The following is a 27,450-nucleotide window of genomic DNA, read 5'->3' as shown; positions in this document are numbered from 1 at the left end:
GGGATGAGCCCGAATCCGAATATGTATTCGGATAAGCACGGATAATGAGTTAGATACGGATACGGATAATTTCCGAATAGTCCCGTTATTATTCGGGGATTTTTTAAAAAAATATTATGCGCCTAATTGACGCAGCGCGTTCCGCCTCAATGACACAACAGGTAGAATGACACTAACAGCTGTTCTGCGGTGGACACGAGAGGACTGTGCGCGTCCCGTGACCCGCGGTCTCTCTCTTTTTATCCACGCAGCGCGTTCGCCCTTTCCCTTGAATAGAGGGTTCTACCGGTCTCATTCGCTGCCGTTTTTATGTGAGTTTCCTCGTAACCCGGCCGCTGCCGTGGCGGAGAAGAGACGAACCGATGGAATATGCTGCACCCCGAGTCACCGTCAGCCCTTCCCGATGTAGGCTATTTACATTCACTAGGCCTACTGCTTAAACTCTTTCAAACACGAAACACCACAACGTTTCCATCAAACTGATGCTTAGGACCTTTTTCAGCTGTCAATCAATGCGTATACGGCTAGGCCTACTTCAGGACCTATACAATAAAATCGGAAACTGCAAACTTGACACATTAAAATCACATGTGGCTTTGTGGAAAGGCTAACACATTATTTAGGGTTTATGAGATTGGCACGTTGATACATATTGTTCCTAAATCTTAGTTTAGTAAAACAAAAAAAAAGAGGGAGGGGGAGAGATAGAGATAAAAAATAATCATGAAATACAGCTGTATTTCCCCCAGTTAAAGGGATACCTTAATTAAGTTAAAAGTAAAACACTGGCCCTCATTTACTAACAGTGAGTAGCCTATGCACAGATTCGGGCTGTTATTTATCAATATTTTCGTTCCCTGAATTTCTTCGTATTCTGAGAACAAAGAAGAGAGAGAGAAAGAGATGAAAAGGTAGAAATATATCTGACTTTTTGACTTATATGTCAACATTACATCAATGTGATGCTTTGAAGGGACAACAATTGCATTGACAATGAATATTAGTTTAGAAAATCAATTTAGGTGTGACTTCCTTTAATGTAGGCTAATGTAAAAGAAACTTCCGGTATACGCCACGCCCACTTCTTGTTGTGTATCCGGATACAGATACAGATACAGATAATTTTGTTGGTTGAACAGATACAGATACAGATAATGACATCTCCGCACACCCCTAGAAAACATCTATGTAAGGACATGTGTTTGACTTGTTGTTGCACAGATGATGAGACGATCTGTCTATTTGTAGGAGATTAAGACACGTGATACACCCCAACACACGATATAAGCCACTGTTCTGTAACTATCAAGAGGTGCCATGCGGCTCTCACTCTGCTATCATGCTCCATGAAATCCTCTGTATGACTTCTGGAAACTCCTGCAATAAACTTGGAACACTGATTTAAAGAGTCCAGTCTTTGTCAGCCTGGGGAACAATTCGGCTACTACAAAACAATAACAGATCTAGTGCTGGAGGAGTGTCATGCATGATATATGTGTGTCTCTGTGTTTTATTTAACCGTGCTAATCTGTGTCCACAGTATAAAGAGGAAAGATTTTGCAAACATGACACGGCTGGTGGACCTCACATTATCCAGAAACACCATCTCCTTCATCACACCTCATGCCTTCTCCGATCTGGAAAATCTCAGAGCGTTACATCTCAACAGGTATGTAATCTGCATTGAGCTGCACACTGAAGGTCTGCCTTAGCCTTGGAACTACACTGGGAACATGTAGTGTAGCAGCACATTATGTTGTACTGTGTGTTGATGAAAAATATACATTGTGTTATTACACTGCCTAGGCTTTGTAAACTGGTATGTAAACAACGGGTATGTAAACAAATGGGGCCCACCTTAGCTAGTAACATGCCAGTTAACAGAGCCTAGGTTGTCTATTAACACAGTTACTTTGACAACTGCCGCTGTGCAGTGCAGCAAGGGTGTGGGTAGCGCATGATATGACAATGGTAAATGTGAGGGTTTATTTCCAGGGCTACAAAGTACCGTATTAACAATCTCCCTGTTTCTCTCTTATCTGCAGTAATCGACTGACGAGGATAGGCAACGACACCTTCAGCGGGATGTCCAAGCTTCACCACCTGATTCTGAACAACAACCAGCTAATGTTAATCAATCAGGGAGCATTCAATGACCTGCTGGCACTGGAAGAGCTGGACCTCAGCTACAATAACCTGGACACTATTCCTTGGGAGGCCATCCAGGTCGGGATCTCTTAAAAAACTGCAGCAGCCTTTCAAAGCCATTTGGCTGTGGGGCCCTTACGTAAAAAGTCAATCCCAGAGCACGATAAAATGGCCATAAAAGCTTTTTGGGCCATTCTTATGAAATTAGAATAAAGAGATCTTAAGGGGCTTAGGGAGTGAACAGAGGCCATTATGTGGAGTTTTCATTAAGCTTATAAAAGAGTCGTCATCGATCTTCTCCCTGAAGAAGTTTTCTTTAATTTGAAGCCATTTTCAGTGCTAGGAGTAAGAATTTTTACTAGCGCTCTTTGTCAGGGCCTCCGTGGATCGGCCTACTTAAACTGCTTTGGAACTCGAGATCATTAAGCAGTTATAGTTTATAACGTAGACGTATTAGCACTATTATTCAGCTTTAACATGTATACCACCCCTGTACATCAAAGAGTGAAGTGAACCAGAAATAACCAGGAATAAAACAGTGTTGTATTCTAATTTCAAACGCGTCTTTATAAAAATGGAGGCAAGGATAGTTAAATATTCCGTTTGTCTGTGTCATCCCTGCAGAGAATGATTAGCCTCCATACGCTGAGTTTAGACCACAACATGTTGGACTACATTCCAGAGGGAACCTTCTCTCTGCTGCAGAAGCTCAACCGGCTGGACGTTACCTCTAATAAACTCCAAAAGCTGCCGCCAGACCCACTGTTTCAACGAGCGCAGGTATCCTTCAGAGCTTTTCCACTTGACCTAACTGAACTCTGATAACAGGCAAAAAGTGTCTGAGATGCTGTTGGGAAGGTAAAAGGCAAACATATTAGGGCAACGAGATAAATGTGAATGAGAAACAAACAACCCTCTGTCTTTTTCTCCACCTCCACCTTTCTGAAAACCTGTGTTCAAAAACCCCAGTCAGATGTATTTCCCCCTATGACTTCATAAGGGGAGAAGCCACATTCCCCATTACCAACTTACTTAGCACTACCTCTACATGTGATGAGCACACCCCCAGATACCCCTGAATCTAACCGGCAGTTAGATTCAGGGCCAATCAGAGCAGGCCGTGTTTTTTCGGAAGGCGGGGCTTAAATAGATAAGCTCTAAAATGGATAAGTTCAGATAGAGGCTGAAAAGAGGAGATTCAGCAGTGGCACTGTGAGAAATATTGAACGTGTTTTGGAGACTACACCATGAAAACAGTTTCTAGTAGAAACCTGAATTCAAACGTTGAACCTGATAATGAGCATAATATGTGATCTTGAATTGCTGTTTATTTTTGTAAGTACATTTGAATCATATATCATATGTTTTGTCCTTGGTGTATATACAATCACTAATTCAATTCAGCAGGTTAGAGGATGGAACATTTATGTTTCATCATTTCCCTTTGCTTATCTGTTAATGGGGGCGACGCACCACACACTAAACTGCCCGGTTGAATGCGACTTAGCTTACATGGGGAATTTACTGTAAGAAGCCAAGGAAATACTATTATTACTTTTTAGTTTTTTTTTAAATACAATCCTTGTTTGACACTACCAGGTCCTGGCCACGTCTGGGATGATGACCCCCACGTCCTTTGCGTTGTCGTTCGGCGGTAACCCTCTGCACTGTAACTGTGAGCTCCTGTGGCTGAGGAGGCTGTACAGAGAGGACGACCTGGAGACGTGTGCTTCCCCACAGCACCTCTCCGGACGATACTTCTGGTCCATCCCCGAAGAGGAGTTTCTGTGCGAACCGCCGCTCATCACCAGATACTCCCACGAGATGAGGGTGCTCGAAGGCCAGAGGGTTGCACTCAGGTATCCGTATACCTTTTCTAATTGAGACACTTAAAAAAAAAAAGTAGTTCCCTCATTATTTTCCTATAACCACTTTGCACTCTGCCTCATTTGACTAACACACAAACACACACACACACACACTCTGTTTTAATACCTGTAATTGTGCTTTTTGTTTACGAGCCGCTCTCTCTCACGCACACACACACACAAAACACCGTATTGTTCAATGACACACCAGACAGGGGTATCACGCTCACATTTTAAAGAGGCCGACACTAAATCAAGACAACAACAGGTCTGAGAGATTGTGATTACTTCATTTGCATATATATTGGTCAGACACCTCCAATCATGATAGATGTTATGTTTTCGAAAATATGGAATTATAATGAAAGTGAGGAAAGGAGTGCAACATGAAATCAATGAGGTGCTATTAGTCTTTCTCTCCTTTTTATTGTGTCGTCTTGTCTTCATCAGTACAGATAATCAGCGGGTTAACCCACCGAACATTTCATATCTTTTTGCGGCATCCATTTTTTTATGCTCTCCAGAGCAAAACAGTTCTGGTGAATTGCTGTATATTTTATATCTTCTGCTAACTGATAATAGCCTTTTTTTCCATTTCCATTTCCATTTTCACCTTCACAAAACCTTGTGTAATTCAAAACTTGCTTAGACTAATGATGTCACCAATGTTTGGAGAGTCTGTACGGTGTGACACTGCAGTAAAGCCCAGACTTCCTTTTGCTTTTATTCTATTTTCTTCAATAGCTCTTCACTGTAAATGCAGCAAAGATTAAGAGTCACAATGACCCTGACACATATGCCCCCTTTTCTGAATGCTTATAATAATGATAACCTTGAAGTACTTTGTTATTGTGCCCTATTAAATTAATTCATGCGTCAAGATAAAAGGTCAGTGTAAGAATACCACAAATATGAATAGAAGGCAACCTCAGTATTATTCTTCAATGACTCCTCTTCCTTTTTGCACAATCCATGTCTTAGTGGGGCCACGGCTTAAAAGCCTGGCATATCCACTCCATTAAAGAACTACATAATGACACGTGGATCTTTGGTTTGTTGTTCAACTTCTCACAAAATAACTTATTTAGAGCTGTACATTTTTTGACTAGTCCATTTGGTTTGTTAGACAGAAGTAAAGTAGCTGGCATCTATTTTGAAAATTGTGTTACCACTCGAAGCAATTTTAGTTAAAAAAAAATGGTACAAATTCCCTGGTATGGAAGCCTAGCCTTGTATGGAAAATGAAATATGTTTCTGTGCTGTTCGGGCAAAACAAAACTGTTCAAAGTGTTACCATGGGCCCTGCGAACCTGTGATAATAATGTTTTTTTCAATATTTTCTGACATTTTATAGAGCTGCATTTGAATAACTGAAAATCTGAAGCCCGGAACAAACTATCTACTCCTTAAAGTAGTGTATGTATAACTGAGGTGCCTTATACGTACGTACAGCAACATTCTATTGTAATTCAAAGGTCTATAGTGTACATATATAACTTACATGAATATATACTGTAGACACAATAGTTAATGTTCAGGCTCTGTTACCTCTCACTTAAATCCCAGGGGGAAAGTGAAGAAAATCTAGAAACCACTAATCAAGAAATGTCCTGCTCATATTGCACAGTCAATCTCATTTTGCCTTGTTTCTAATACGTTCCACTCTATCGTTTTTTGTTTAGGTGTAAGGCAAGAGGTGACCCAGAGCCGGCCATCCACTGGATCTCTCCCGAGGGCAAACTGGTCTCCAACTCCACCAGAACGCTGGTCTACGCCAACGGCACTCTGGACATCCTCATCACCACTGTGAAGGACACGGGCTCCTTCAGCTGCATCTCCTCCAACCCCGCCGGCGAGGCCCACCAGACGGTAGACCTGGTCATCATCAAACTGCCCCACATCTCCAACAACACCAACAACATCCAGGAGCCCGACCCCGGATCCTCTGACATCTCCACGTCCACGAGGGGAGGAGCCAACGGCAGCAACGTGACGGGAGACGTGAAGGGCGGCGTGGACAAGAGGGTGGTGACGGCCGAGGCCACGTCGTCCACCGCGCTCATCAAGTTCAACTTCCAGAGGAATATCCCGGGCATCAGGATGTTCCAGATCCAGTACAACGGCAGCCAGGACGACTCGCTGGTTTACAGGTAGGACGGAAACCACAACGGATGTTTTTGCGGTGTTACGTTCATCACGTTAGCGTTAAAGCTATAGTGCGTAACTTCTGTAAGTAGTAATTAACAACAAACAAACTGTCTACTGTACATGAGGATTGTATGCTGTATGTCCATGTCTTTTTTACAAGCAGTAGAATCAACAACTGAACCATTTCTTGGGCGCTTCTTGGGATTTTTCTGAGCTCCTGAGCCAGAGGGCGACAGTTGCCATACTGAGAACTACAGAGAGAGAGTGTGTGGTGCTGATAGGCTTAATCAACTTGTTGTCAATCATTTGGCGATGACTTTAATATTACCAACATTTATTACAATGAAAAAGTTACGCACTATAGCTTAACACAATGGAAACCGAACCATGATATGGTTTACATGGATGTATAACATTACCCAAGTCTGAGCTATATAGATGAGAGATTAGACTAGATTACACTCAATTTGAATAATCCTGTTGGGATCCTGTTGCTACCCGGGCGCTAGTAGGGAGCTACAAAGCCAGCACAAGGGTGCTCCGAGGGTGCTACAAGACTTTGATCCTGTAAATGAATGATAGCAGATGGATACAAAGTACAGTGTATATGCAACACACTCAAAGGAAATGACATATCAAGATTGTATTGTTGATGTATTAAAGGAACAAATGAGTGAATTATCATCTCTATAGCATTGTTTATATTGAAGCATAATATACAGGCTTTTGTCATGGCACACACAGACAGATACTCCTATCAAAACAAATTAGACCGACATAGCCATTACACATGGATGGACTGCAAAGACGTGAGAAAGCTTGTGATCCTCAGTCGAAAACAACAACTCTGAGGGAGCTGACTCACCGGTACGGCCTTGACACGCACACTAGCTCTGTCAGTCCTCCTTGACTCTTTCCCATTTGCACAGGCTTACAGAGATTAAACCGGATCTCGCCGGGAATGATTGTTATTTGAGCTAAATATTTACTCCGGTGAAATGGTGGAAGAGGGGAATTAACAAACACGTGGAGCTTTTTTTTCCTGCAACGGCAAATCTGCCATTATTATCTGCCTTTCGGATCGCCTCTAATCCCCACACATACTTCATCAGTTTGCATCACTGCTGGGAGCTATGACATGTAAAGTCTGGGTCACCATGATGACAATGCCCTATAGGTTTGTAAAGCCATCCCTTATAGACTACGAACTATGGCTTTGTGATCCCTGATCTCTTCTGTTCTTTATCTTCTCTGGTCTGACTACAAACCAATACATAATTAACAAAGAGAGATCGGCTATTATCTTGCCTTCGCATATTATATCCTAATCTATGTACATCGTTCATCAGCACTTAACCCCATTCAGAGAACGCATCGTGGCGAGACGGCGCCGATGGGGAGTTTATAGCTGTCTCTCCTCCAAAGATAACGTCTTAGTCTTTTCACATCAAGAAGATAGCTGCTTTCACTCTGTATCTGTCTGTCTGTCTCTCATAAAAGCACGTCCAAGCCTTTGCACATCCTAACAGGCTGCGGTGAGGACTTTAAAGTACGCGTTTCAAAAAAGAAAAGTACGTCAGAGACGTCCGCAAAAAAAAACTAAAGCCGCTTCCTGTGGGGGCGCGGAGACAGAGTGATTAGAGAGCCTTTCACAACCCACCCTGATCCTTCCTCATTCTGTCATGTCACTCAAAGTCTGTCTGTCTTCCTCTCTTCTTTCATCCTCCCTTCTAACTCCTACGGCTCTCCCTTTCCCCCAATATTAAAGATGGAGTCAGCGATTCTGGAGAATGCTTGTTGTCAAAAATCACTCCAGTGTTACCCATTGATGACTATGGCAATCTAGGATGCATGTCCTTAATGCCTGAGGGTTTTCTGAAAAAATAGTACAAATTGTCAAGTCTACCAAAACCTTAATATCTAAGCCTGTGTAGCACATAGAAACATGAAATAAAATACATTTAAAAGTTAAGGTTCACAGGTTTTATTTAAACATGCTCTCTTAGCGCTTACAAAGCAACAAAAATTTCTAAAAATCGTCAAAATTAGATGAATTAGAAAATTATTAAATATTGTTAATAAATAGATGCAATGTGTTGTGTGATTTTCGTCAGTAGTCTATAGTAGACCTTGATTCTACGCACCAAACGCCACTAACTGTTCTGTCGCCGACATAGCTGGCGTATTTTTTTTATTATTTTGTTTTATTTATTTATTTATTTATTTTTGATTGACATGATTTTCGGCAAACCACACAACTTTTGGGTGGTCACGTGGTCTTAAAAAATCAACAAAACCCACCTCGTGTGTATTTGAACCAATGACAATGCATTCTATGCTGGGAATGCCATGAAAATTAGATAAAGTAATAATGCTGCGCGACGCAGCATCAGGCAGGAGAGCCAATGTGGCATCGCGCAGCAGCCGTCATCAATGGGTTAATACACAGCCTAGGCTTTGTAAACAAAGGGAATGTAACTAAAGCAACCTAGCAACATGCCAGTATACAGAGCCAAGACTGTGTGTTAATACTGGTTTCATTTTCAGCGCGCACACAGTCCGGACAGGGAGCAGATTGTGAGGAAATTGTCACAGATTTTGACAACAAGCATTCTCGAGAATTGCTGACTCCACCTTTAAGCGCAAAAGTAATTTGTCTTTCTCTGTGCGTTAGTTTGCAGCCCTCTTGTCTTTAAGATAGCACATTGATTTCCATTGGACACCTTCTGCCGGCACAAAGCAGCCACCCATTGATTGTGTTTTTTGCATTACCCAAACACTGGGAAGAAAGAAAGGAGGGAACAGAGAGAACAAAAGAGTGAGAATGGGGGAACAAGTGGGGAACACGGGGGAGGGAGAGCCAAGGACAGGCCAGGGGAAGACTGGTCCCATTGTCACAGACAGGGCACTTACTTCTAAGCTTTTCGATGGAGGAGCTCATTGACATTTCTGCACTGCTCAACGTAATGCTCTCGGCTGTAGCGAGGGTCACTGTATTTCCCCTTCATACTGTGAATTCAGCTCTCTGCACAAACAGATGGTGTCAAGCATTGTACAGCCATATCCTCCCCAGCTGTCTTAACCTCTTCTGAGATGCAATGGTTGTAATGCTTGGTTCTGTATTGATCCTTGTACAGAAAGCCATGACCTTACCTCTGCTTCCACTGTGGGGGTCAGGGTCAGCTACCGAACAGCACAGACAGGGAGTCAGTGTCTTGTTCTGGGACACTTGAGACAGACAGACTGTTTACTGACACAGTACCCTTGTTTCAACGCCACGTCCGTCTACTTAAGGGTTGTATTTCTATACGCTAGGCATGCCAACTGCTCGGGCACTCACAGTAGTTAAAACCGCCTAAAACAGCAAATGTAATTAATCAATTTCTCTATACCATGGTGAGCATTATGTGGGACTGTTATAAGGAGGAATAGAGAATCACTCAACTATGTCCATGTATTTTTTTTACTGTTGGTAAACAATTAACAGAGCGGCAAGTCTGTTTCTACAGAATCAATCTAGGCAATTGTTTCAGCTCAATAGCCAAATGTAATGTGTGTTTGCTGAAAAAAATAAGGTTTAATACACAGCCTTGGCTTTGTAAACCGATATGTAAACAAAGCCTATGCAAACAAAGGGGTCCCACCGTATCCAGCTACATGCCCTTTACAGAGCCTAGGCTGTGTATTAACACTGGATTTAATGTCAGCATGCACACTGTACAGACAGGTAGCGGATGGTGAGGAATTATTCACTGATTTTGACAAGAAGCATTCTCCAGTATCGCTGATATCACTTTCAAGCTCATTTTGTTGTGACTTCAATATAAGCCTCTGAAAAGGCTTGCAGCCGTGTATGACATGGCTTCCCTTTCCTTCTACAGTTCAAACTGCGAGGAACTTGATTGAGTCATATCCACACAGCCAGTACCTCTGGCTCAGCTGTTAACCCCTTATACCAGGTTCAGGTCAAGGGAAGGCTGATGAAATAATGCGCCCACACCTGACCTATTACGACAGCAGCGGCACACGCAGCCATTGGCCTTTACACCTCAGCGGGTTTTATGGAGCGATCCGCAGGCCGTGTCAATGATGATAGTAAAGGCCCACTGCCAGCATCGACAGCCACCACCCATAAAAAAACGGCCGCAAAGTACAATGTGCTCTTATCCGGGTGTATAGCAAATGATGGTCCGCGATTAAGGGTTTGGTTGATTGCAAGCCATTCTAGGGTTTATAGAAATAGTGACAGCACAAGCTAGGGACTTAATAGATGTATTGTGTAGTCAATGAATAGATTAAGGAACTATTATGGGAAATGATGTAAGTAACTGTGTGTTTGATTGAAAAAAAATGGTAATATAACAAGCTATAACTATTAGATAATACTGTAAGTAATTCTTTTCAGATTAATAAAACATTTATAAGGTACTTATATTTGGCTTTAAACAGTTTTCTAAACCTTTGGGCACAAGGATACCCCTCAATACAGAGCAGTGTCACTTTGATGCCCCAGTGCATGTAGGTGAGTTGTGAGCAATTCACTTGACGAGTTATTTTCCCCCTTGTAAATTGTTTATTAATTCGATCTTGTGACCCCATGTGATTGCCCTGACCCCCACATTGGGACCTGCTGGTCATAATCCTGTCAACATTGCAAATAAATAAATGTTAGAGGAAAATGATAAAACCGATATCGGCTGCCGTCTGAAAGCCGAATTATCAAACCCCCCCGCAGTCAACATATACATTTGTTTGGCGGTCAGTGTGCGTTACAATACAAGAGATTCTAGAAGCAAAACCCTGACGCAATCAGACCAAGCCAGTAGGTTGCGATAAATTGCATATTGAGTTCATAACACAAGAGTTTCTCCAAAACCGCTATCAAACAGTAATACTTGCCCAAAGGAGATTTCACATATCTGCTGCCTGAAGGGCGTTTTCGAGTTGATGGAAGGCCAAATATCAAACTACAATGAACTTTCCTGATTGCCAAATGGCATTGCAAATAGTCGAATGAAATGAGTCAGGGACAGCCCTAAAAACTGAAATAAGTACATTCAAATAGTAAATAGTAATCTATCTTGCATATAACCATAAACACCAGCCATGGAGAAAGGGTTAATTTAAGGTTTAGGAATAATATAGTTCATCCAGATTATGCCTGCAAACATAAAGGCTTCACATTATCAGCCCAAACTGTGACTACATACGAAAATATATTATAAGGACATGCACACACACACGCACACACACACACACACACACACACACACACACACACACACACACACACACACACACACACAACCCATTCTCCCTCTATCCATGTCCTCATCTGCTCTCCATGTTGTTTTGTTTTGTTGGTGTTATTCCTCTATGTTCTTTCCGCGGTTGTTTTCCACTCCAGCGGATGCAGGGAGCTAAAGGGGCTGGTTTGCCATTTGCCAAAAAAAACTACACAGCAAGCAAATTGTGTGGCAAGCTTTTTTTATGAGGCTACTCAACAGGGGGGATGAATCCAGGCTTTTAAAAAACAGTATCCCCCGCTCTCTCTCTCTCCCACTCCCTCTTTCTCTGTCTCGCTTTCACTAACAGGAAATACTCTTTATCCGTGCAGATGGTCCCTGCGGCCCAGGTATAACACCTTGCTCAGCTGTGCTTAAGGCGTGAAAAGACATCCGCCTTTATCCCGTCGTAATGTTCCAATTTTGATTTTTATAGTGCCATAAACATATCACAGGGCCAAAACGCAGCAGTGTTATTGTTGTCAGTTAGTCTATGGGGTTTTTAAACGCAGGCAAGCAGCATTGTGGGAAGCGCCACAGCCCCGAGGACGACTCAGAAGGGAGGGATGGAGGAAGTAAAGTTTAACACACAAGCAAGGGGGAAAGAAGGGATAGAAGGAGTCAAAAAGAACATAAAGAAGATGTATAGGAGACTTTTCAATCAGATTAGGAAACTGGGAGGGAGATGAAAATGTGAAAAAAAGAAAAGGGAGGATTAACAGGGAAGACAGGGAAGGGAATAATGTAAAGCAGGGAGGGTTGCAATAAAGGAAGGAATAATGAAAATCAAATGCACTGTTGGAAGTAAAGGGGAATTGAGCAAAGAAGAAGAGATGGAAGGATAAATGGTGAAAAAAGCATGTATTGGGGAACAGGAAGAAAGGGAAGGAACTAAAACGAGGGGATACATGAGCATATGGATGTAGGGAGTTTAGTACCAAGACTCATTAAACAAGAAAAAGAAGGTTAAAGGTGGTTTTAGCTGTTCTGGAGAAAGCTTTTTGTCAAAATCAGTGAATATCTCCTCACAATGCCCTAGTAGTGTGTGAGCTGAAAATAAATCCAGTGTAAAAACACAGCCTAGGCTCTGTAAACGGGTATTTACACAAAGGGCACCACCTTAGCTAGCTTTTTTTTCAACACACATACAGTATAGAAAGTGAGCATATCATGCGAAGATATTCACAATTTTTTTTACAAAAAGTTTAGTATACAGAAACGCTGACTCCACCTTTTTAAGATAAAGGGCAATAACATTAGGAAGAGGCTAAATGGGAAGGAATAGGAAAAGAGAAAAGAAAAAAACTAGTTTAGGAAGTAGAGGTATAAAAAATGGATGGAAGAGAGGAGGAATGCACCGATTCAGAGAAAAAGTAATTAATGGAGTAAAGAGGGAAAAAAAATTCAGAGACTTAAAAGCAAGTGGGAACAGATAGGGGGAAGAGAGGACAGAATGCAGGGAGAAAAGTCTATAAGGAGCCGAGCGCAGCATTGAAGTGGAATGAAGATGATTCAGCTAAACTGGAGGAGTGGAGCTGATGTGGGCAGATGGAGGTCTGAACCCCAGCTAGAGATAGTGCTGAAACATCTCCCACATCTGGGACATCTGTCACTGCACGGCACTCTGACTGCTACTCTGCTGTGCCTCTGTTTGCACTGAGCTAAGCGCTAATGAGATCTCGCTAAGTGCAGAGCTCCGTACTTGTTTTTTTTTTAGAATTATGAAATGGCAAAAGTGACAGCTAAGGCTTATTGGTTGTATTCGAGCATGGATCACAGACATTTTCTCACATTCGGCAAATCATTTACTGATTAGTTATGAGGCAGTTCCATTCATTTGAGGTCTTGTTTCTAGCCGCCTGGCAGAATATAAATGTATTGGTCTCCACTTAGTCGCAAGGGAAATAATTGTCTCTTCACCTGAATAACAAATATAGTTGCTAACTATGTCGGTCTGCAGTGGGTTCAGAGATTTTTTGGTGAAAGCTGGTGGATGAGTCGTGAGAGTGAACCAAAAAATGTTTTGAATCAAACATGCTCTTAAGAACTGAGGGGCACAGCAGAGTTGGCTGATGATTTTCAGTTCACTTTTCAAATTAAAACACAGTTATGTCATCTATTATTTGTATGAAAAAAATCACTAGAACATATTTAAGCTTTTGACGTTTCCGTATGATTAAATATCCATTGACAGCAGATTTCTGTTGCTAAAACTCAGTTTTATCTGCTGCGCTAGGCATGTTACTCCCTGGGAGGGAATTGGATATCCATTAAACTCCTTTCAAAATTAGAATTATTTAGATGAGTTCTTTTTATTCATACTTTAACTCTCTGAAAGCAGTAATTTATCATACCATAATTTCATAAAAACCCGAAAATGGCAACTGGCCCCTTCCTCACCTTGGATCATTCTAATAGTATTTGATGAGGGAGAAACATTACCTTTTATTAATAAGAGATTGGTTTTCACAGGGAGATTTTACAACTAAATGAATAAAATGTTTAAAGCTCACATATTATGCACTTTGCTGTCAATTTTATATGGTCTAAGTAGTTCCTAATACTTATTTTTTTAAATGTTTGCTGAAAAACCCGTTCAGATCATTTATTGTAGCAAGCCTCTATACCCTGATGTTCCTCTGGTCTCCGGATGACCTATAGGTGTCTGCAGCCTGCGATCTGGCTGGCCCCTCCCACCTCTCTGCCGGGCCCTCCCACCGTCTCTGCCGTGCTCTCGTGTTACTAGAGAGACAATGCGTGACTGCGAACACGGTGTTTACCCGGAGCGAAGCCATACTTTGAACAGTTTGACATGACCTGACATGATTAAAACCAGTGAAAACAGTAGCTTCAAAGTTTGATTTCTACAGGAATAACTTCCCACCTTCCCCTCCCGCATTATTAAACTGCAATGGGAAAGCTAAGTTAGTTTAATAGAAGCAAACGTTGGATGCTACATCCCAAGCTACATGTGCGCTAACGGCTAAAAATAACACTCAGACGATTTAAAACCAGTGAAAACAGTAGCCTCACAGTTTGATTTCTACAGGAATAACTTCCCACCCTTTGTGGTGTTAAAAACGAGGCATTATTAAACTACAATGGGAAAGCCAAGTTAGTGTAATAGAAGCAAACGTTGGGTGCTACATCCGAAGCTACATGTGCGCTAACGGCTAAAAGTAACACTCAGACGATTTAAAACCAGTGAAAACAGTAGCCTCACATTTGGTTTCTACAGGAATAACTTCCCACCCTTTGTGGTGTTAAAAACGAGGCATTATTAAACTGCAATGGGAAAGCTAAGTTAGTGTAATAGAAGCAAACGTTGGGTGCTACTCCCGAAGCTACATGCTACACTAGGTAAATAACAGGCAAACAACCATTGAGGAGATTCCTTTTAGTTTCACCAATGGAATTACTACACACATAGTTCCCTAAGCTTTGTCTCGTTATAAACGCGGCATTATTAAGACTGCTGTGATTAAGATAATTTAGTGGATTATGAGCAGAATGCTTCTGTGTTGGTTTATGCAACACTCTGCATGGTTTGCTGCACTACGGGCATCTTGTCGCTTAGCGGGGAAAACAACATGGCTGTCACGCTGAAAATTTTCCAGAGGATCTCGGGGCCGTGGACCAATAAGAAATGGGGGGAGGGGAGTTATTATAGAATACTGCACGGTGGAAGTTTCTGGTTACTAATGTGGGGGGGAAGCATGGACATATAAAGAAAATATGGGGATGTGGCTGTGGCGACTGTGACGTTATAGTCGGCGAGAATTCTGACTGGAGTATATTGGGGGGAGGGGTGGGGGTTTCAGAAAGGGGTAGGTAGAGTGAGAAAAGGACAGATTGTTATTTTTTTTGATAATATATAATATAGTGTCTCTAGGCACACCGTGGACCCATGGATATGTTAGAACACATTTAAAAAGTGCATTTAGCATAATATGTGACCTTTAAGCTATTTTTCTACGCAGTTATTTAGTGTATGGGGACAAATAACACACATCAAAAGAATGGGGCTTATTATCGCTTCTAGATAAATGGCCTTTTTTTTGGGAACTGTAATATCATGACTTTAATTGGTGTGCAAAATATTATCCTAATCGTCTGAGTGAGCTCTTACCAATAGTGTGGAAATGCTCCACTTCCTTGCTACTATTACCATAAATAACACTGTGGAACCATTGTTAGACAGCTAGGTGGATAAAATGTACTTTTTTCGGTGACTGTTCTCCCTGAGTGCGACCCTGAGCAGAGTTTAATGAATACAAATGGATGGGGAGGCGTTAGCAAAGCCCACCTGGCCCGGGCTCAAAATCCCTGTTCCACCTCCGAGTACAAGCTGTGTGGGTGCTTGTTAACCATTAGCTGTGGCACCAGGGGCATTATGCATGGTAAAACACAGATAAGGAAGCTAGCTCCTGCTATGTTTTCTGTCTGCCTGAGAGACCCAGACCTATTAGCATGGCATTATGCCATCTGCTGTGTAAGCCACTTTAGCTTTTGAGGTCAACAGTTAGTAGGGCAGGGAGTTGAACTACCATTAATCCTCTTCTCTTTGTGCTCGGAAGCCGCTTATTCTTAACTGCTTTGATTTACTCAGGTTCCCTCACAGCGTCAAGCGCTGTCACGGGAGACGGTTTGTTTAATTGTCGAGGAAATGAACGTGGGAAAACATCATGTTGAAAAATAAATAAATTAATAATAGTTTGTAAAGCTGTTACTATGGGGAATAAAAGCACTTGAGAATGTGAGGAACACATTTGCAGTGTAAAGGAAAGTTTTGTTAAAAACCATAACTGCTTTTGCATGCTGATTTGTTAAATTATCTGACAAAGTTTTCGATGTTTCAGGCTATTTCATTTCTACTAGCTTGCACTGCGGTAGCATGGGAGGCTTTTGCCAGAAGCAATAATGATTACCATTTTCCAAAATAATTGGACAACCTAATTTTAGTTATCTGTGACCCACATTTTGCTCCCATCCCTATTTGGGCAACAGAGATTTGCAGCTTTACACTGTTATTCTGTTCAAACACTTCACATGTCAGTGAGTTTTGGTAATATACTGGAGGAGTCCATTAATAATTGCACTATTGTACTTGAGCCAATAACATTTAACAGGTGGAACAGCTTTCGTATCTGTGTGTGTGTGTGTGTGTGTGTGTGTGTGTGTGTGTGTGTGTGTGTGTGTGTGTGTGTGTGTGTGTGTGTGTGTGTGTGTGTGTGTGTGTGTGTGTGTGTGTGTGTGTGTGTGTGTGTGTGTGTGTGTGTGTGTGTGTGTGTGTGTGTGTGTGTGTGTGTGTGTGTGTGTGTGTGTGTGTGTGTGGGATGCCCTTTTATCAAAAAAGTAGTTGTCAGAATATAATACAACTGCCGTTCACAGCTGTTATGAAATGGGGAAAAAAACAATATCCCCTTGCAGGTGCACACAGCTACTGATGAGCCATCCCAGAGGAGTGACTGACTATCATTTAAAAAACATGAAAGTTGTTGTCACACATGGAGTGACTGGGCTTATCGCACTGCTCCAGCTCTTGCCATTAATGCCTTTTAATGGCAAGAGCCCCCCTCCTGCCATAATTCTTGTGTGTGGCGCGAGGGCTTTGTCTAATATTTAATCAAGTGAGAATGCGTCCTGAAATAGAACAGTCTACTATCACACTTCACTGTTCTGTGCACGGAGGCTGTCATTTATCTTGAGTCAGAAACATGAGAGCAGTTAGCTGAGATAGCATTGTCCTCCTGGCTTTCTCCCCACTGCAGTGAGTGTTGAAGCTGCAGTTGATTAACACGCATGCATACTCACACACACTCACACACACACACACACACACACACACACACACACACACACACACACACACACACACACACACACACACACACACACACACACAGACAGTGAAGGCTTTACTACCAGCATGCAGCGCCGTACTAGTGATGAGTGTTGGATGATGGCCAGATACAGTGAGAGATACTGGGAAGAGGAGGCCGTGGGAGGAGAAGATTATTGGAGTGGAACTTACACACTTGAATGTATACGCACACATATACTGCTGACACATTTAAGTTAAAAAAACACATGCTCATGGAGGAGAATACACACAGACGATTTTTCTCTTGCATAATGAAACCTAGAAGCACGCACGCACGCACACACACACACACACACACACAGAGGCGCCCTGGGCTGAGGACTTGGCAGAGCATAGTAGATAGATTAGTGTAATAGTCTCGGCCAAGGCAATCATCTGCCCACTGTAGGGCTTCAAATACTGGCAGCGAGATCCAGCTCAGACACAAAGAAATTAGCCACAATGAATGAGTCAGTTTGGATGAGCCTCGGCTGCTCAGTGGCTCAAGAAAGAATGTCGTACAAGACAAAATGATGATCCACTCATTTGCAACAGGGGAAGAAAATGCATTCTGTCAACTCAGCACGCGGCGGGAAATATATGCCAAGCACATTATCAATACCTGGATTGTGCTATGGTGTTTATGAATTATAAATGATGAGGGCTCAGTTTACATGTTGACAGTGAGAGCTATAGCTGTGAGTTGCACTGGCCGGAGCGTCCGGTTTGGATGGAGTTAGCTTCCCTCCCATCTCATTTGGGCCGTGTCCAGGAGGAGTCATGTAGCTAATGGTTTCTTGGAAGCAAAAGAACCTGAGGTGGAGGGAGCAGACCAAGGCATTTATCCCTGTGGATACACACACACAGCCTGGAACAAGGGATGGCATTACTGCCCATTCATTAACCAAAATAAAAAAGCCTCTGGGTTCTTTTTTTCTTTTCTTTTTTTAAACAGTAACAAGTTCAGGTGTAAACAAAACTGTTAATCGGTGCTCATCTGCTTAATAGTAAGCTTTATAACTTGATAGCATTTTCTTACATTAAGGTGGCAAGGTTTTTTAGTGTACAGATAGAGTTGTATTTTCCTGATCTTTGTGTGTCTAATGTAGGGACAGTAGAGACAAAAGTCAACAACACATAATTTCTGATCTAATTGTAATTGCAATAAATATAATCCTTGTACAAAAAAATCTGTTTTCTATGACACTTTGTACATTCTAACTCATTGGATTTTAGTTTTTACTCTTTTGTGGATGTAAAATAAAATGACAGATTTCTACGGATACTCAAAAAACTACCAGTACACAAAACAACTACTACAGTAACAAGAGTAAATGTAACAGATCACTTCCATCTGGGGTTACAACACGTTTCCACCAGCAGCACATGGTCCGCTCTGTTGCGGCCGGTCTCATCATATGATATGAGTATAATATTATAGGGAGGTCAGCCAGTGCAACCACAGAGGCTCAGATAATGAGCACAGGTCTGTCTGACAGTGGTCTGACAAAGGCGCTGCTGCAGCACTAAAGGTGGACTGAGTGGGTGTAAACATTCTAACACACAGATATACATACACACACACACACACACACACACACACACACACACACACACACGTATACACATACACAAAGCTTAGAACACACGCCACCATAACACCATCACCCACGCCGCCAGTTGACTGCTGTGAGGCCAGAATGTCAGACACTTACATTTGTCACCCACTTGTATGTTTTCAGTTCCATACAGTGTTGCATCATGATACCAGCTGCTTTCTGCAGGGAGAAGTCCAAAGCCTCTTGTTTTACAGTAGTATATGTTTAATAAAGATGTGTTTTTTCACCTGTAGTATGACTGTATGTCTGCTGAAAGAGGATCCATTTTAATTAATAACAATCAAGGTGGTTTTTGATTTATTAGACATTGAGACCCACCAATATTTCCTTCTTTATTTCAAACAAATTAAAAAAAAATAAAAGTGCGTGCACGCCTTGCTCCCATACTGTCCATATCATTAAAGACTTAAATAGCTTTAGGCGTTCAGGGTCAGGCAACGTTCCGTAAATCCACTAAATACCCAGGGGGCAAAGTGATTTTATGGACATGGAGCGTTGTAAAAGGTTGTTCACCAAAAATGACATCTAGGACCTTCCACGATCACAACCTGGGTGGACAACCTGGTCAACTAGCTGCTGGAAAGATACAGCGGGCCGACATAGCAAATCAGAACCACTGTTTAAGTGAATGGGGATGGGCTAATGGGGAATTTTTTTAACTTATAGATATCATTATGAAACTTTGCCAGTTGATTACTGACATTAAAACAAAAACTTTTTGTATTACAGTGTTTTCCAAAATGTTTAAATAAATATGAAAAATCATCCATATCTTACTAATGATGCGTAAATTTGCATATCTGCAAAGCCCCAAAATCTAGATGTTGGAAGAAGTCAATTTGTTTTTAAATTTTGAAAACAAAACAAGTGTCCAACTGCCTGAAGCATTTCCTAATCACAGTTCAAATTTGATCAATAACCCATAGAAAATAAATTTTTTACACAGTTACATTTCATGTGCCATGGACCAAAAGTGTCCTTTTGGAGTCTCCAGCTGGTATTTTAGGAAACGGCTAGACATTCCTTTGGAAAAAACTGTGTAAAAAATTCATTTTCTATGGGTTATTGATCAAATTTGAACTGTGATTAGAAAAAGCTTCAGGGAGTTGGACACTTGTTTTGTTTTCAAAATTTAAAAACAAATTGACCCTGCTTTTGTCCAACATCTAGATTTTGGGGCTTTGCAGATATGCAAATTTATGCAACATTAGTAAGATATTGATTATTTTTCATATTTATTCAATCTTTTTGCAAATACTATAATACAAAAAGTTGTTGTTTTAATGTCAGTAATCAACTTGCAAAGTTTCATAATGATATCTATAAATTTAAAAAAATCCCTATTAGCCCACCCCCATTCGCTTAAACAGTGGTTCTGATTGATTGACTATCGGCCCGCTGTAGCTTTCCAGCAGCTAGTTGACCAGGTTGTCCACCCTGGTTGGGATCCTGGAAGGTCCTTCATATCATTTCTGGTGAACAACCTTTTACAACGCTCCATGTCTGTTTTTAAAAAAAAAGGGGGTTTTGCCCCCTAGGTAAAATATTTATAAGTGTTTACATATCCCAGAAACATGCAGCAGCCTTTTAATAAGTGAGTACACAGCGGTGTCTATTTGAGAGTGTGACAGTGTTTATAGGCCTGGAAGAAAAAGATGAAACACGCAAACACCAAACTACAAACACGTCATTTAACACAAAGACATTAAAGCTTTGCTGGCTAATGTGACTAACAACCAACACACACACACACACACAAAAGAAAGCCCAAGGCCACTGCATTAATAGGTGGGATTAATCTCTGTCTATGCATGTATGCGTATACAAATGTAACTGCTTGTATCTGAGCTTGTTAGGTGCCGGTGACACCCACTCCTATCATTAACCCACACACTTCAATGTTAGTATATGTGTCCCAACGGAGAACTAATGGCCCTGTAAGTGTGTGTGTGTGTGTGTGTGTGTGTGTGTGTGTGTGTGTGTGTGTGTGTGTGTGTGTGTGTGTGTGTGTAGGTGTGTAGGTGTGGGACCAAGGTTCACCACCATAGTAATGAAAACATCAAGGGAAGCAAAGGGGAGTACGCTCACGGTCAGCCAGTGTTCACATGATCCTATTAGTATTCATGGGGGTCACAGAGATGGTCACACACACTCGCACTCTTACACTAGCCTTGTGCTGTTATTCCACTGAGGGCAATGACCGCGCCGCTACATTCATCGCCTAGCTCTTAATACTAACCATTAAAACCTCAGAAATATGTCTCATAACCTTCACCTAACTATAACTCAAAACCAGATGCTTAAACCTGGTCACAAGAACAGGCCCTTTGCTCCTCACGGTGCACACGAGGCCGCGAGCTGTGAACTAGCTGAACTCTTTGGTCTTTAATGAGGGATTCCATTAGCATTTTAATGAGAGAATTCAGGAAAAGCTGACAAGCCCCTTTAAGGCAAAACCGAGGGACAAATGTGCAAATCCTCTTGTCAGTGTGTCAAGTGTCGGGTGAAGAATTACTGACTTCAACTCAAAGCGGCAAAGTGCCTGTTGTGTTTGTCTAGGAGAATACGGCGGAATTGATTTACTGTGAGATTAAAACAGTTTCTCTCGTATGTTTTAAACCTGAACAAAGATTTTTGATTTGATTTTGATCGGTCAGTTTGCACTCTGAGGAAAGGCATCTGCCCCAACCCAGTGCAATAATACATCATTGTCCTGCTGATGACTTTTGGGGTTGTTTTTATTGTTGAGGATTCAGCAGCCGGCTATACACAGTGCAGCTGAGTGCATTGGTTTCCTAATGAATCTCAAGCTCCTTTTTCCCTGTTGAGAATTGTATTTACACTTTTTTTTGATTTCTACATTCGACAATATATGTAGGAGTCTTCTTCCATCTCTGGATGATGGTGTTATAAACAAAGCACATGGTGCAATTATTATGCAGGTTGTACAGAAATAACACATACTGTATGTTTACTATTGTCACATGATAAACACCTACTGATCACTACCCGAACAGCAGCAAGATTGTATGGATTAAATGGTCAGAGTAAGCCCACAATAGCTGTGACATACACATGACATGGTTGTTCCAGTAGGACATCCAACATATTGGCTAGTTAAAGTTCACATATTATGCTAATTTCCAAGTTAAAAATAGTAATGTGGTTTTCTATTAGAAGCTGTTTTCATGGTGACTTGTCCAAAAAACTTTTATATTTCTCACAGTGTCTTTGCTGAATTTCCTCTTTTCATCTTATATCCGAACCACTCCGTGTTAGGGCCTGTCGCATTAAGCCCTGCCTCCAAAAAAACTCAATCTGCTGGTTAGATTCAGGGGTATCTGAGGGTGTGCTTATCACAGGTGAAGGCAGTGCTAAATTAGTTTGGTCTGTTAATTCTCTCGTAGATTAAACATCGGTATTCTCCCTCTTCCTCTTTCCCTCCAGGATGATCCCTCCTTCCAGCAAGAACTTCCTGGTGAACAACCTGGCGGCGGGGACCCAGTACGACCTGTGCGTGCTGGCCATCTATGATGACGTCATCACCTCGCTGACGGCGACGCGCGTGGTGGGCTGTGTGCAGTTCAGCACAGAGTCAGAGTACATGAGGTGTCACTTCATGCAGTCTCAGTTCCTGGGCGGGACCATGATCATCATCATCGGAGGGATCATCGTGGCCTCCGTGCTGGTTTTCATCATCATCCTAATGATACGCTACAAGGTGGGTATGTGTGTCCGTCTCACTTAATCCACTCTGAGAGGAGAGAGGGGAGAGAAAATGAGACGAGAGAGCTTTTCATTATGTGGGAAGGCCTCATGCTCTACCAGGTGTCATTTGACAAACTCATCATCGTAATTTTTTATTACAGCAACCAACCAGATCCAATTCAGGATGATCTTAACTACGGAAGTCTATTGCTGCCTGAAAAAGAAAATAAATCATAAAAAAATGTCAATTATAAAAAGTATTAAAAAACGTGTATGTTAAAAGCGAGAGATATTAAGTTAATATTGAGTATGTCTTTTTAAAACCTAACTGTTGTGGAATTTAGAATGTATTAAAAGTGTGTGAATAATGTGTGTTTGTTTTTTGTTTATTTTTTGTTTGTTTTTTTACTTAAATGTGTTTGGAACTAGAGCTCTGGGTTAAATACATTATTTATATTTACATGAAAAGTATAAATCTATACTGTACTGTCCCTGATTACATTGCTTGACAATGTAATAAACAAGCAATTAACATTACAGAATCGAAGTTATCATATGTCATGATACTGACCCAAATACCCTGCCTGTAAACATGTTCACGTTGCAGAATGCAGGCTAAAAGGATCTGAACTGACAAGATTAAAGGAAAAGTACCACATAATATGTGGCTACATACTGCACGCTGGAGACATCAGGGTCTTGCAGGATTTCATTTTTAGCAACACATTTCACACATGTCTTCATCAGGCTCATACTAGGAAACGGAAGGCTATGGTGTTAATAGGACACCACACTTATAGACCTCAGACTTCCCTTTCATAGTACCAGCCTGATGAAGCCATGTGTGAAAGGCTTTGCTAAAAATAAATGAATTCAAGCAGGTCCCTCATGTCTCAAGCGTGCGGTCTGTATTCACATAGTGGTATTTTGTCCTTGATGTCATAATATTTTTACCACAAATTTTTACTACATGCAGTGCACTGGCTTTTTTATTTTTTCCAGTTTAAAGTATATGTTCCTCTTGGGTGTAATCCTTTTATTGTATATATTTCACGAGATTCTCTTGTTGGTTATTTTTCATGTTTGGAATTCACCTAATGGGTAATTCTTCAAACTCAACAGAAATAAGGACCTCATTAATATGGTTGCAAACCCCTGGTTTACAAGTGAACTGTCTGATTTATTTTCAGAAAGAAATAAAGCATGGTCTCTAGCTAGACGCTCTGGAGATAATACCAATTGGACTATTGTTAGACAATTTAGGAATAAGTGCACAGCCATGGTCAGGAAAGCCAAATACGAATATTACCTTGAATTAATCTCCGACTGCTACTCTAACCCTGCACTATTTTGGAAAGCTGTGAACTATAATAAAAACAATTCTAGCACAGTTCCCACTCAGATCAAATTAAATGGTCACACTCTCAATGATCAAAAAGAGATTGGCTTAGCTTTTAATAAACATTTTGTAGCTGCTTGTCAACTCTTTCAGAATGGAGGATGTACACCTTCTACAACCAGTAGTAACGTACCGCCTGTATCTCAAACTCCTATTTTCAGCCTTGATCTTCTTCCCACAAGTGTTGTTGTAGATGCGCTCCTCGCCATCAACCCCAAGAAGTACATGGGAGAGGACAATTTGGGCTCGTTTTCAATCAAGCTTTCGACACATATAATATCAAAACAAATAACTCATATTTTTAATCTTTCCATCTCCTCTGGAATAGTTCCTAAAATTTGGAAAAAAGCTCACGTAATTCCTTTACATAAAGGTGGTGACAAAAATAATCTTAATAACTACAGGCCAATTTCCAAACTCCCATGCCTGGCAAAAATTCTAGAATCACTTATTAATAATCAGTTAAAAACATTTCTAACTAATGCTTCCATTTTGAGCCCGTACCAATCTGGTTTTAGGGCAGGCCACAGTACTGTCTCTGCTGTGACTTTGGTTGTAGACAACATTGTTACAGCATTAGACAAGAAAAAGCACTGTGCAGCACTTTTTATTGATCTTTCAAAGGCCTTTGATACTGTTGACCACCATTTGCTTTTACAGAGGCTGCATGACATTGGCTTTGATCATTCTGCATGTAGCTGGTTTAGGGATTATCTCTCTGATAGACAGCAGTCAATTAAACTCGGAAGATACCAATCTGAGTTTTTAACTGTTACAAATGGTGTCCCACAGGGCTCAATTTTAGGTCCAGTTCTTTTCACAATTTATATAAATAACATTGTTTCATCGCTAAAAAACTGTCACGCCCATCTATACGCTGACGACACAGTACTGTATTGCATTTCCGATTCGGTGCACCAATCTATTCAGAACCTACAAAGCTCTTTTAACACCCTGCAGGACTGTCTAGTGGACCTCAGGCTGGTTCAGACAAAACCAAATATATGTGTTTCTCCAGAGCAAGAACTACAAATTTGAATGATTTTAATATTTTTACAAATAATGGATTTTTAATTGAAAGAGTCACAGAGTACAAATATCTTGGCATCTGGTTAGATGATAAACTCACTTTTAATTTTCATATAAAAAATCTTGTTTGTCGACTACGACAAAAAATTGGCTATTTTTATAGGAACAAAACCACCTTCCCTTTATTTAGTAGGAAAAGGATTATTGATGCAGTTTTCATGTCTGTCCTTGATTATGGTGATGTGGTTTACCGGCATGCATCACATTCATGTCTTAAACTCTTGGACTCTGTTTTTCACTCTGCTTTAAGGTTCATCACAGGAGATGCTTATGACACACACCATTGTCTTTTATATGAAAAGGTTGGGCGGTCCTCCCTTAAAGAGAGACGTGACGCACATTGGCATGTTTTTATTTACAAAGCCTTGACCGGGAAGCTTCCTCGTTATTTAACAGAAATGCTGCAAATCTCAGATGGGCTTTATCAGACCCGCTCCACTGACATGCTTATGCTTTATGTCCCACACGCCCGGTCTGAGCTGGGAAAGACAGCTTTTAGCTTCAGTGCCCCTGACTCCTGGAACAATTTACAGCAACAAATTAAACTAAATAACTTCATATCCTTTAACCAATTTAAACAAACTATCTTAAATCTGCCAAACTCTACCTGTAACTGTTTTAATTAGGCTATATTGTACTTTCACCCATTTAATTTTAATTGCTGCCACTTAATCTTCACCACTGTGTAAATGTTTCAATTGTTTTTCTCTTCACCTATTGTTGTGTATTTGATGTATTTGCGTTGAATATTGTTTATGTATTGTTGTTTTTCCTTTGAATTTGTTTGAACTCGACGTCATTGAAAATTAGGGTCACCCCTCAATTGGTCTCTCGAGGATAAATAAAAGTTAAATAAAAAATAAAAAAAATTAAAAATTTAGATTTGATATGCAATCATGCATCATTATAGTCTGAAAATAATCAACCCCTTAATGTCTTCCCTCTGTCTTTTCCCTCAGGTGTGTAACCACGGCGAGGGCGGTAAAGGCGTGTCCATGTCGATGACCAACGTCCACTCACAGACCAACGGGCAGCAGTCTCAGGGCTGCACTGTGACTCCCAGCGCCTCCAAACATGGCTCCATCGGATTGGATGACCTGTCTGGAGGCTCCAAGAGACGAGGAGGGGGAGGGGCTAAGGATACCGTGACCCAATCATCTGACTCCTCCCTGCCCGACTGCTCCACGGCAACTTCGGTCCTCAGCCAACCCTGGACAGCACGGAGCCCCACGGCTGAGAAAGCTGGCGAGGCTGGCATCTCCTCACCCACCACTAACACCTCCACCGGTACACTCCCCAAGCCCAAGCGGAAGCCAGCTCCGGGTAAACCTGCCTCCAACGGAGCCTCGGCTACTCCTGAAAATCTCCCCTCCCCTCGCTCCTCTTCCTCCACTCCCACCTCCGCTCTCCTCCCCTCAAACACCCCTCTGGAGAACCTCAACACCAACCGCAACAACTCCACCTCGCTCAACCAAACCCCGCCTCCGTATGCCCCGTCCCCGTTCTGCAGCATTTCATTGGCCACTACTACTCCAAGTCCCGCCCCCTCCAGCCGGTTCAGAGAGACGCCCATCCTGCGCCGCGCCCCTCGCCCCGGCAACTCAAACTCCGCCTCCTCTGCCAAGTACCGGACTCTCCCCGCAGAGCATGGGGGGAGGAGCCGGGCCAGGAGGAGGTACTCGCTCAGTGAGGGAGGGAGAGGCGGCTTAAAGACTCACACAGGGGCCTATCAGGTGGAGGGGGCGGGGCCTAAGCTAGGGCGTGCACTGCGGAACAAAAGGAGCCAATCAATGAGCGGGATGCTGCTCCCCAAAGATGGGGGGGACGGAGACTCAGACAAAGGCCGCTGCGATTCAGACTGGATCTTAGAGAGCACAGTTTGAGCCGCAGCAACAACAAAAAAACGCAACCATCCCCAATAAACTTTGGTCGATTCATCGTTGTTTATCTTTTGTATGACGGCACTGGAGAAATGAAAACGTTGAAAAGCTCACAGTTTCAAGGCAACTGTCTTCACTAGATGTTAGAGTTTTCAGGCCGACTTAAATGCATCAAGTTTTAAGTTAAACTGCTGACATTTGAGCCAACTCATTTTCTTTTGTTGAGATATTTTCATCATCATTCATAAGTAATGCAACACGTTTGGAGTTCTACATACTAAGACTTCCAAAAAGTAAAAGTTGTGCCAACCTATTGTTGTTAATAAAGTTTTTTCAGACAGTTTTAACACTATTTCATGTTTGAATCGAAATGTTAAGCAATTTGGTTTTGTTTATCCGTATTAAAGAGAATAATTAGGTATCTCAAAAAAAATATTAAGTTG

The 27,450-nt window shown here is 41.6% G+C and overlaps 1 protein-coding gene across 2 annotated transcripts in view; it reads left to right on the top strand.

Moving 5' to 3' along the window:
• The window catches only part of lrfn5a (leucine rich repeat and fibronectin type III domain containing 5a), a gene marked incomplete at its 3' end in the record, with an annotated part of 73,880 nt that extends 46,870 nt beyond the window's left edge, over window positions 1-27,010 (top strand). The window contains exons 3-9 of one of the 2 annotated variants that reach the window (XM_080041808.1): window positions 1,541-1,669; window positions 2,046-2,226; window positions 2,773-2,928; window positions 3,748-4,007; window positions 5,699-6,166; window positions 22,379-22,652; window positions 26,087-27,010. In XM_080041808.1, the coding sequence (XP_079897934.1) occupies window positions 1,541-1,669; window positions 2,046-2,226; window positions 2,773-2,928; window positions 3,748-4,007; window positions 5,699-6,166; window positions 22,379-22,652; window positions 26,087-27,010 (2,392 nt within the window). Of the gene's footprint in view, window positions 1-1,540; window positions 1,670-2,045; window positions 2,227-2,772; window positions 2,929-3,747; window positions 4,008-5,698; window positions 6,171-22,378; window positions 22,653-26,086 lie in introns of those variants that run through there. The other variant, XM_080041809.1, reaches the window with a different exon arrangement.
• Window positions 27,011-27,450: the final 440 nt, after the last annotated feature.

The sequence above is a fragment of the Ammodytes marinus genome, assembly GCF_949987685.1.
Source record: "Ammodytes marinus genome assembly, chromosome: 15".
Classification (NCBI taxonomy): domain Eukaryota; kingdom Metazoa; phylum Chordata; class Actinopteri; order Uranoscopiformes; family Ammodytidae; genus Ammodytes; species Ammodytes marinus.
This window is presented reverse-complemented; position numbering and strand designations above follow the sequence as displayed.